Source organism: Canis aureus, chromosome 16 (genome assembly GCF_053574225.1).
Source record: "Canis aureus isolate CA01 chromosome 16, VMU_Caureus_v.1.0, whole genome shotgun sequence".
Classification (NCBI taxonomy): domain Eukaryota; kingdom Metazoa; phylum Chordata; class Mammalia; order Carnivora; family Canidae; genus Canis; species Canis aureus.
In genome coordinates this window covers 25,797,160-25,809,372 of record NC_135626.1, presented here as the reverse complement: position 1 = coordinate 25,809,372, position 12,213 = coordinate 25,797,160, and the positions used below count along the sequence as shown (strand labels likewise).

Genomic DNA, 12,213 nt, shown 5'->3' with positions numbered 1-12,213 from the left:
TCTGAGGTTGTGAGGACATTCTGTCTGGGGACCAGGATCTGACTCCCTTTGGGAAGTAGTTTGGAGAGGCAGTGGCAAGAGTCATCGATGCTCTTTTCCATCAGTATTCTAGAGAGCTAGAGAATCAACTCCTATGGAGAATGAAGATGCTAAGAGAGCCAGGGTTAGCACTGGGGAGAAATATTAGGACATTTGGGAAGAGTTTCCACATCTTAGAGCTCCCCATCCTTTTCATTTTATTTTGATTTTATTTGAAGATCAATAAGGAGTGAAGCCTCTAGATGAGGGCCGTTAGGAAGCTGACTTTGGTGGTGGTGGTGGGGCAGCTGATTTTTAAACCTGACATTTTAAATGACCCCTGATGGGTTAAGGGCTGCAGTGAGTGTCTCTATGGCAATGTTCCAGGCCGGCTACACACCAGGCATAAAGTGTGCTGGGAAGCACAATTTCCTGAAGTATTTTGCTGACATCCAGGCCTGTGACTTTGGTGAGTGAGAAGAATCTGCCACTCTAAACAAGTCTTGGGCTTGTTTTGTCCAGAAATGGATGCAAATACAGAAAGATAGTGCTAGAAGTGACCCCAGGAACCTGCTAGGATGTGTTATTCAACTTTCTGGAAGTGAAAGCTAAGGTCCAGAGAGGGAAAGTGACTTGCCCAGGACTCCACAGTGACTGCTAATGAAGCCAGAGGAGGTACTCACAGCAGTGTCCACATTGCCTGTCCAGCATACATGCAGGGCAAAATGCTCATCAATGGTCCTTCTTTGATACTGTTTTGTCTGGACTACTTAGAAAGCCTGAAGGGATGAAACCCTTGACTACAGAGCAAAGGGGAATGTGTTACTAATAATGGATAGAATAAAACATTCTTGGAAGCCTGGCCATTGTGCAGAAGTTACTCTCAGAATGAACACAAACAGCTGTAGTGGTTCTAGACTCCTTATCTCACCCCCTCCAACACACCCGTCTTGCCGTGTTTTATCTCTGTCCATCAACCACTGGGGACCCTCACAGTGACCTTTCTAGCAAGAACACCTGGACGTGGCTTTCTCTGTAGGCTTGCTCCTTTGCCTATCCCTATAGCGGTCTAGGTCTTTGCCGACTGCTGCTTTAATCATTTGCTAATTTGCTTAAACATCTGGTCAAATTTTGGAAATAATCTCAATGCAGAGTTTAAGTGAACTTCTCTTGGATGTTGAGAGTTTCCACATGCCTCCTCTCTCCCCTTCCCCCACATTCACACACACAAACACGTCACCAAGGACAGTGAGACCGTCTAAGGCAAGAAAAAGAAAGTCAGGGAATAGGACTTTGGCCATGATTTCTCTTGGTTGTTCTTTGGGTTCCTTAAATTCAATAGGTTACCAAGTAAAGATATCTTCTCTCCTCCATCCTCACCCTCTTTCTGTATGAATGATACTGTCTTCTGCTCAGTTTGCCAGACCCTGAGTATCATCCCAGACTCCTCCCTCTTTATTACATTCTGGGCACAATATGCCATTAGCCCTCACAGACCCCTGAACTTTCTCTCACATTTTGCATACTAACTCACAGTTAGTACCTGATGGTTTTCCTGGATCCAGTCTCACCCCACTTCAATCCATTTTCCACACTGTAGCCAAAGTAGTTTTTCTGAGGCACGTATCCGATCATAATGTCTTGTAAAATTCCACAAGAGCTCCTCAAAGTCTTCAGGCTCTTACCATGACATCTAAACTCCTCATGACCAACCTTCTAACTCTCCCTCCTCATCTCCTATTTGTGCCCTATATCCTGGCCTTCCCAAACTAAATGACATTCTACTGGTGCCCTGACCTCTCTTATCAGGGACTTTGTCCATGCTGTTCCCTCTTCACTGCTGCCCGGCTAACTCCACCTATTCTTTAAGGCTCGGTTCAAGCTATCATTTCTCCAGAAGGCTTCCCCTGGCGCATGGTTGGTGCTTATTACATTTTTTGAATAGATGAGTAAACGAAACAAAATGGTAGAAATATGTTTTGTAAACACATCTCTTTCCTACAAAAGCATGGTAATAACTGCAAAGGGAAAGGAAAGAAGGTAGGCTGTGAATGAGGCTTTGGGCTGAAGGTGGTATGAACATCATGGCACGGGCAGAAGCACTCTGTTCCACCTTTATCAGAAATGCCTTTTCAAAAGTGAGATCGAATCCTAAAGGCCAGTCTTTCTATAGAAGACCTGAAGCCTGGATCCCCAGGGGGAACAAAGGAGTAGTGGAGGCCAATATATTCTGCTTCATATAGTGATGATACACATTTAGATTCTGTGACCCTGGGGAAAAAAACTGGGGGACTATTTTACTAACTATCATTAGCAAAACGAAACTCACTTTCAGAAGAAAGAGACAGTTTTCATGACCCTCTTGGGCCAGGGCAGGAGCTCTCTCGGCAACTGTTATGTTTAAAATTGTGACAATCTTTGGAGATTTCAGATGGCTACCACAGACATCTCAATAAGATTAGTCTTCAACTGAGTGGTATCAGAAACAAGCTTTACCATAAGCACATTGAGAACTCGACAAAAGAACCTTCACCTTGAAGCCACTGCCTTGGCTCTTGGTGGCAGCAATGTCACAGAAAAGGCACTCCCTCTACCACCTCAGAGACACAGAGACAGCTACACTTCTGAAAAGACTCTCCCAGTCTGTCCTTTGCCTTGGGAATAATGCTGGGCATTGTTAGTCTCAGAGATAGAGGTTCTCTACCCCATTCTCCCCGCCAGGAGCCAGACTATTCTCACAGAAGTCCCCATCACCAACACCTCCTTGCCGCCATCACCTGCTCCTTATAAACCTCTTCACTTGAGAATTGAGTTTTAGGAAGGAAGAAAGGGGTTGCTAGCAAGGCTGCTTAGTAATCCAGCACGATCATTCCAGATATTGTGACTCACTTAAAGGGAGTTCCTTGTCTGGATTGCCCATCTCAGGCAGTTTATTAGGGAGTGTGCCCTCCAAAGGCTTAGAGATAAGTCTGGTTGGGGGGCGGGGAGCACATTCCCCAATCAAGACTTCATCACCTGGCAGGGGCTATTTAGAAGCTGGGCTTCTCAGCTTGTCTCCTCAGTAGAGTGACACCAAGACTTTCCTGTCAGCCACAATTTTGAGTGGTGATGTCATCAAAGGTTTGGGTCATGTGGGTGGGGGTTGTCAATGTTTTTCTGAATGACTGAAGTGGCTAAATGCTTCACTGACCTGCCATACTGAAAGCACCACAGGAGCAGAGAGAAGCATCTTAGGGGCAAAGATCTCAACAGTAGGAAGTAGACACAGAAGTCTCAAGAGAAATTCTGTCAGGATGTTTGGAAAAGATGGATTTTATCCCCAAGCCCAGTGGCATTAAATGCAGGCTATCTCCCAGTAAATGGGACAGGACAGAGCCTGGCAGGAAGCAATGGCACTGCCCATTTGTGACTAAGTGACGACACTGTCCTGAGAATTCTGAGCAACACAGGGACATGCGAGGTGGAACAGAAGAGTACCCAATGGGATCAGACCCCTAGGTCTGAAATTCAACAGTGTTAAATGCCACAGGCAAGGCCTTTTGAAGCCAAGTCTGCCCACGGACACCTGAAGCAGAGCGTTAAAATAGCACTGGACCAAAGCTATTCTATTCCATCTATTTCTCATCCTTCACAGGCTTTCTGAACTCATACTACCAGCGTGGAATTTTTTAATAACAAAAGGAATTCCAAATACCATGCTGTGGGTAGCATAACTCTGTGTGCCCCTTGGATGGCTTAATCAAACGTTTAAAGATACTTAGATGGGTGATTCTTCCGAGGCTGGTGAGAAGTTCCACGTGTCTTGAATAGAGAGATAAAGGGCTTGTAAGTGTGGGGCTGTAATAGAACTTCTAACTACCTGCGGGCCCAGGAAAAAAAGTTAATATTACATTTCAGGTCTCTCTCTCTTTTTTTTAAGATTTTATTTATTTATTCATGAGAGACAAAGAGACAGACAGAGAGAGAAGCAGGGAGCATGACGTGGGACTTGATCCTGGGTCTCTAGAATCAGGCCCTGGACCGAAGGTGGCGCCAAACCGCCAAGCCACCTGGGCTGCCCCCTCAGGTCTCTTTAAAGCAGAATGAGTAACTCCCGGTAGCTGGGCATTTCTAGTACACTTTTCCTTTATTTTATTTTATTACTTATTATTTTTAAATAGATTTTATCCATTTATTCATGAGAGACACAGAGAGAGAGGCAGAGACACAAGCAGAGGGAGAAGCAGGCTCCCTGCAGGGAGCCCAATGTGGAACTTGATCCTAGGACCCTGGGATCACACGTTGAGCTGAAGGCAGATGCACAACCACTGAGCTCCACCCAGGGGTCCCCACTTCTCCCTTTTTAAATAACAACTTCTTTTAGTGACTGGAAGATACAAGAATGAAATGGCTCTAATCTATTACTTAACTACGTTGACCACAGACACAGCATCCTACTTTGCGGCAAAAGGAGTTGCAACTTCCGGTAGATCTTCTAAATCCTGCTGCACATAATGGAATTCAAGCTCATGACTGTAGGTAGGTCTTCATATCATCTCACCAGCGACATGGTCTTTTCTCTTTCCTGCTTGACCACTGTTGACCCTGGGCACCTGGCAACTGGGGGATGGCTTAGAAATGCCTGGTTCAGATTGTGACCGAACAAGAAAACTTCATTCTGTTTTCTTCTCTAGGGGTTCTCTGGGCCCGACTTTTCTCATCTTAAAAATGAGGGTTGTTTTTTTTTTCCTCTTCCATCTCAACAAATCTGAGACTGGTATCTCCCCTAGTAAGAGTTTTATTTTCTTTTAAAGATTTATTTATTTATTTGAGAGAGAGAAAGAGAGAGCATGAGCAAGCATGAGCAGGGGAAGGGACAGAGGCAGAGGCAGAGACAGAGACAGAGAGAATCCACAAGCAGACTCTCCGCTGAACACAGAGCCCAATGCAGGGCTCAATCCCAGGACCCTGAGGTCTTGACCTGAGCAGAAACCAAGAGGCAGCCTCTTTACTTACTGAGCCACCCAGGTTCCCCTCCCCCAGTAAACGTTTTAAATTGGGGTGAGGAAGGTGAGAAATAAGGAGAAAATGATTGGAATCCCTAGGATAGGAGGGACAGGGGGATTTTCTCAAACTCTAAGTGAGATTTCCAGCCAAAGAGTTTTCTAATATCCCTTCTAAATATGAACCTATGACTACCTCCACACCCCACCACCCTTTAATTTTCTCTCCATTTGTTCCCCAGTGAGGTTGGGGCCACATCTCTTTTAAGATTACATCAGTAATATTTTTTGTTAGTGGTCTCTGAGCTTGCTCACAAAACATGAGTTCATAGAAAGCCCTACTGGTTGCCAAGTTTTAGCAGTAATTGGCATTTATACTTTGAGAAATCTTTATCAAAAATCTTATACATATATCAAATAATCCATTTGTCAAAACTAACTCCCCATAAATGGTTTTTTTTTTCCTGGCATATATGATCACAGGTTATTGCTTAAGTTTATATATGATTTAATTGGAGATGTTTAATCACCAAGGGTTCAACTTTGCAAATATTCTGTATGTACTGATGAAAAACAGACATCTCCAGGCAGACTTGAAAAAAAATGAAATCCACATACTTTGTTACTTACATGACATCATGTAAGTGATAGTTTGCAAGGCTATGGTAACTCATTCGTCAAGTACAAATACTAGGGACACAATTAGGGGGTCCTCTGTATTCTCCCACCCTGGCCTCACCCACTCAATTCCCAAGCACACAGGACTGCCCACTCCCCAACCCCACTTTGTTTTCGATCAAACTAGGGTACTATCTTTTTCTCTTAATTCTCTGAAAACCCACCTGAAAAAATGAGAAACGTAAGAAGTGCTGTGAGAAGGTCCAGTGACAAAGAAGAAAAGTGAGGGGTGGGGGTGAGGGGGTTGGAACTCATGTAAAGAAAACACTGGGGTGATCCTAGAATCCTATCCCCTCGAGGTGAGTGGGTGCCAAGTTCTGCATTTCTCCTAAATGATCCCAGCAGCTGCAGCACGTTATATGTGGCAACTTTTTTAGGATCTGAAAGGGTTTTCAAAGTCATGCTGGCAGCTGCCTCCTGTCGCCCCACTCTGTAATGATTGAGCCTCTTGTTCCTTTTATAGAGTTGTTCTCTCCTAATAAAACACTAAATGCTGGTCTGAGCAACTGTTCCAGGATCACTAGATGCAATCCTCCCTCCCTCTCCCATCTCACCCTACATGCCTTTTCTTTTCTGGTCACAATGGACCCCTGTGTAAATTGTTACAGCACCGGCTTACAGCAGCACAGGCACGCACACAGCCTTGAAAATGTGCGCACACAAACATACACACGAGCCCCCAGCCATCCCATATCCACCAAACCTGAACTCCACATCCATTTCCAGCTATTTTAAGAGCTGCTACTTTAAAACTGGGCAGCCTTCCTAAACACACGAAAGCATACATGAAGCACAAACTGCCAAGGATGAAGAACCGCAATTCATTGTGTCAGGAGCCTGCAGACATGACACCTTCAAGCTGTTTGTCAGAATCAAAAGCTGTGACTTGTCAGCTTTGGGATGGGAAGCCCGGCAACACAAGCTATTTTTTTCCCTGGCAAATCTGAACCATATTTTAAAGGTGTGAACCTCTTCCAAACTTCAACATGCAGATGGAAACAGCACCACACCAATCTAGGAACTGGCTCGAAGAGGCTTCCTTGCTCATCCCAACTCTCAGTCCTTCTGCTAGCCATGACCCAGGAGCTACAGAGAGAAAAGCACGATTCCCTTTCCCACATCAAGTACGGCAGCATTTAAAAGTGGCCTCTGTCTCTAAGGTTACATGCCCAGTTTATATTTAATCTGTGTTTTTACATTTTCATTTAAGATTGTAAAGCTTCTCAAGAGCCAGAGTCCAGGTTACTCGGCTTTTTATCACTGGCAGCTAGCAACATGCCTGAGAGGTAGTAGTTGTTCAGGAAATGTCTGCTGAATAAATAAGTGAAATCCTGAAAACAAAATGAACTTGGCTCGTGGGTGCTTGGCAAAAATAGGCAAACTGTAAAAGTCCCTTGATCACATTCGTTCCCAAGATTTGGAAAGTTTTTTGCTGGGCTTTTAATGAGGGAATCCTATCTTTTTGAAATAATCCTATGTAAGCAATGGCCATTTGACTATAAATGAAAAAAAAAAAAAACCACACACACACAGAAAGAATGGTTAGGTAGTACACAAATTTGGGTGCCCAAATTTTCTGTGCAGCTTTTATCTTAAAGATCTCTCTGAAAGTACAAATAAAACTGTTGTAATTGGTGATTGAACATTTTTGGCTTACGTTGGTCTGTGTGTGTGTATGTGTGTGTGTACATATGTGTTTTTCTATCGAGTGCTAAGCATTTTATTTAACTGATGTATTTATTTTCTGTTGCAAAAATATTTTGAAATATATAAGCAGAGAAGATGGTATAATGAACCCCATCTACCCGTCGCCGGCTTTAATGATTATCGATTCATGGCCCCACTTACTTCATCTATATAAATTAGTTTTTAACTCAGGTTTTGTGACAATCCAACTTTTGCCTCGAGCTCCCCAATTAGTTTATAATTACTACCAACTTTTGAGTTTTGAGAAACCTCCCACTCAGAAGGTGGAAGTTTTGAGCCAAAATATGACATTTGACATGGGTGCAGCTGCTTAAAATATGTCTTCATTAAAGTCAGATGAAGGAGATAAGCCTGGTCTTGGCCTCCAATGGAACACAGTCAACGTTTGCATTTTTTAAGTATAAAAGTAGAACTCTTTCCACCACCACACTCCCTCCCTCCCTCACACACACACACACACACACTCTCTCTCTCTCTCTCTCTCACTCATACACAGTAAAAACCCTAGTTCTGAACAATTTCCTTAACAGTGCGTTCCTAGACTTTTTGGTCATTAGCACCCACGCCTCCTGTTCCCAGTTTCTGCACCACACTTTGAAGGACCTGAAGGCAAGGACGCGGGGCAAAACAAATGCTCAAATTGATTTTAAGAAACAGACCTTTAGACATCTTTTCATTTTTATGGCTTAAGATGGTGCAAAAATGTTACTTACTCCCTAAACAGTTATTAGTCTCTGTAATGTAACATAGCAGATACTTTCTAAATCCTTTTAGCCTTCTCCCCCTTACTGGAAAGATCATCATTTTTTTTTTATTTCAAAGTGGATTTAATAAAGAAAAGGAGTGCTGTTAAAGTAATACGTGAGGCTTTGACATTAAGCAGCGCAACCCTGTGGAGTCGGCAAGAACAGGATCTCTAATCTCCAGTGATTTATAGAGGCTCTTCCTTCATCTCTGTACTTGGGGAGGGCCAAAAAGTTTAGAGACAGCCTGGCGTCCCTCTTACTCCACACCACTAACTCCTGCTGGCCAGTCTGCCTGCTAAAACTTTTAACTCTTTAGCTGCTAGCTGAGAGCACATCCATTAAAGCCCGTTTATTTGCTTTCAGAGGACAAAGTGGTTTCGTATTGCAGTAATGCACAGGGAGGTAAACATCTACATCTGATACTGGGAAATTATAAGCAAAGAGGGGGAAAAAGCTAAAAACCAAATTGGGCTCATTTAGAGATGTTTGGAAATGGTCACAAAAGAAGCCCCCTTTCATGAGAGAATGAGAACTTACTGGGTCGGCACCCTTACCCTACCCCCTCGACTCTGACTCCGAGTGAGCCAGCTGAGTCATGGTGGCTGCATTCTCTTCTAAGTAATGCTTAGTACTTGGAAATAGAACTCAAGGTCAAAGCCAAAGTTCCAGAATATGATTAGAAGGATCAGACGACATTAAGAGTCTGAAACGAGTTGTTCTCACAAGTAGACTTCAGGGCAAGAGGAAGGTATACTTCCACCGGGCCCTGCCCAAGAGGAAATGTGCATAGACAGGGCAGTGGGGCCTGTGTGGTTCTTCTGCAATGGGAGGGACTGAAGGACTGATGCCATGAAGCTGACACTAGTAATTGTAAACATTTTATTGGTTGATAGAGAAATACTGTGAGCATATTTCCTTGCCTCTATCCCTATCCCCTAGAACCAAAATCTCTGGGTCCAAGGCTCTCTTTAACACAAGGTACCTGCAAAACGCCAGCCACCTCCTGGGTCTAAGGAGGATTTTATGGTTCTCAGTATAGCACCAGGGTTGGGTGCAATTCCTCTCGAAAGGACTGACAGGTGAGGGAGTAGCTCATTTCTAAGCATCTCTGCATTAAAACCCATCAGGGAAATGTTCTGGCCCTCTGGAAGGCCATAGCTCATGGTTGCCTCAGGCTTGGTTCCTTGTCCCTACCACTCAGACAAGGAAGCACTCCTCCTAACCAATCAAGAGTAACGGAGAACTTACCTGTGTCAAGGTCTTGGGCTGAACCTCATCTATTAGAAGATCAGAGCACTGCATTTGCCTTGTTAGCCTGACAGGGTATCTTAAGTAGAAAGTACATGCTGATCTAAAGCTAGGACAATTTATATCATAGATGGCCTAGGACAAATCCCTGGTACTTGATACCCGGGAACCCCTGCTATCTAGGCCACTTAGGACAAAGAAAGGTAGAGAGCCCTACTTTAAGAAGCCTTCTGGAATCAAGTGCACAGGTCAAGAAGACTGACAAAGATCAATATTACTTACTTTAGGGCTGGCAGATGGCAAGTCAAGGTCACAAAATTCTACAACTGAGTGTAGCAATGGCAAATAGAAAAGACTCTACTCTTTCCCTAGCCATACTCCAAGTGTTCTCTGTGATTCAGGAAGGTGGCTGAGTGCCTCATCTGATGCTGGGGCTAGGGAGAGAACTGAGGCAGGGACAGGAAGCAACTTGCTTGAGAGCTCACCGCCCGCTGGTGGGAAAATCAGCACCAGACCCAGAGCTTTGGAGATTTGAGTTCTGGTTCCTATCTTTTGTAAGTTACTTAGTGTCCAAGCTTCAGTTTACTCCTCTTAAAACCAGAATAATAAAAGTGTACCTATATGGTGCTGTAAAGATTTGATTGAGAAAATGAACAAAAGCCCTTAGAATGGTAGCTGGTACACAGGGCATACTGAACAAATGGTCTTAATTATTGTACTGTTTGTTGTTGTTGGTTGTTACTGTTCTTTATTTTCAGAAATTCCCAGTCGAGTGAAAGGGGGTAACAAGTGCACTTTTTTGGAACAGTAAATGGCCCTCAAGCCAACTCCAAGCTGCTCTGAACCAATGCAGTATGGCAGACAATTTTCCCCATGACAGCCTGCCACCATCTGCTTCCTTATTTCTGACACAGCACATACCACATTTGGTTGTGATTTAGCTCTATACAGATTTGTTCCCCAACTAGATAGGGTTCTTTTGGGGTAGAGTCCATGGCTTATTCCTAGTCACATCTCCAATGTCTGGCCCAATAGGTGGCTCACAAACATTTACTAGATGAGTAAGTGAATGAATGTAGTTTACGGGGCCTAGAAAGCCTTCTCTGTCTTACTCACTCTGCCAGGATTTCTAGAGTGTAACTTGTCTAAATATGTTGCCTTCTCACTCTAGTAGGGCCCAGGGCAGAGTTTAGACACCAAACATATTTACAGTCTAACCTTCTCTGAAGGTGACACACTCAAGGAGTCCCTCTGTGATGCTCTGGGCAACTCTTTCACCAGGCTGCGAAGAGAGTATTTAACACATCACACCTCTTAACAGCATTCCCACAGATCCTGGCACACTGTTAGCGTTCTCTGTTAGTGTGAAAATCCCTATTTTGTCATGTTATTTTTTGGTCCTGCACCAAGCCACAGCACGCTAATGCGAGAAAATCTGGAGACATTCCTTCTAGGTCAAGTTGCCAATGGCCTACAGGGTCATAAACACCATGTCACAGTCCTCCTCTGGTGGCCCATTTTGCAGGCTAGCACTAACCAGAGGCTTTGCCACATGCCAGATTTCACCAGCTGAGGAGTGGGAACTGACATCCATACAAAACCAACTGCTGCTGCTTCGTCTCATCCTGGTGACCTTCAAATGCAGATGGAAAGAATTTGTGAGAAAGGAATGTGTCACATTTCCCATCCAGGCTCACCAAGGGCCACCTGCATAGACTTTCCCTTTGAATACTATAAGGCAATCCTGGAGGAAGATGTGTACAGAGTTGAGTTGCTTTGTAGCAGTCTGTTGATTCACACTCACACACTGGAGACTCTTTGGAGAAGAGTCTTTCCTTTAATGAAACATTTCTGGTCCACGAGTAACAAAGGTGTCACAATATTCGGACAGTCAAAGCCTGGTGTTGTTTTTAGGTCTGAGTTTCCATAAGGCAAACACCACTATTCACTTTTTTTTTTTTTTTTTAAGACAAGCTTCTCAAGTCTTGAAAATCAAAAATGGTGGAACTCTAGAATTTAACAGATTAAGCCGATATGCCCAAAGTAGGGACCAGAAATGGAAAGGAAGATGTCAGAATCAGAACTGGAGATCTTAGCTGCAGGCTCCTTACCTCTGGAAAACTGCAGACCCCCAGCTCCTAGCTCTCTCGGCATCCTGGATAAACAAGCCTTATCGGCCACCCACACTACTTCAGTTAGTAAAACGGCTTAGGAATGTAAATCACACTGGAGTGAAGTGTGATCCTAATTTGCACTTAATCAAAGCCAATTAGAGGTACATTATTTACACAAAGCCCATGCATCTCAATTATGCCTAGCACAGCCCAAGCCAGTTTTGAGTCCAGACCTTAATTCTGCTTAATTAGAGAAGTAAACATTTTCACTGAGTCAATCCTCCTGGCTAGTCTAGAGCCTATGGCTAAACTGAAGCCAACACAGAGCTCCCCACTGGAGGGCTGAGAAAGTGTAAGTGACACCTGTTGGAAATCAGCAGAAAACAAAGATCAGTATTCAGACCCGGGGGCTACTCTGCACGGAGCAAGTAGCACTGGGTTCTCTGACACATTGCTTAGTACCTATTCTGCCAGGCACTAAATGGCATATTTGTCCCCCCGCCCCCATTCCTGTATTTTAGCAAGATACACTGCAGTCTAGGATGATGAGAAAGCAAAGGACCCAGGTTCGACTCTCAGGTGATACTTTTCCTGTCTCTGGTTCATGCGGCCCCTGGTCTACTTAGGCGGGGGCCGTCTCAAAGTAGCTGGTTTGAACCCGGAGGGGGCAGAAGAGGCTCTGAGGTCCAGGCAGGGAGCCAGAGGGAGCAGCTTAGGCTG

At 44.2% G+C, this 12,213-nt stretch overlaps 2 protein-coding genes across 10 annotated transcripts in view; one reads left to right on the top strand and one right to left on the bottom strand.

The window, feature by feature from the left end:
* The window catches only part of LOC144286196 (uncharacterized), a 99,756-nt gene extending 94,966 nt beyond the window's left edge, over positions 1–4,790 (top strand). The window contains exon 5 of one of the 2 annotated variants that reach the window (XM_077852372.1): positions 4,442–4,790. In XM_077852372.1, the coding sequence (XP_077708498.1) occupies positions 4,442–4,487 (46 nt within the window). In that variant the 3' untranslated portion in view covers positions 4,488–4,790. The remainder of the gene's footprint in view (positions 1–4,441) is intronic. The other variant, XM_077852371.1, reaches the window with a different exon arrangement.
* The window catches only part of BCAS3 (BCAS3 microtubule associated cell migration factor), a 591,271-nt gene that overhangs the window by 87,487 nt on the left and 491,571 nt on the right, over positions 1–12,213 (bottom strand). The gene's annotated exons all lie outside the window — the stretch shown is intronic.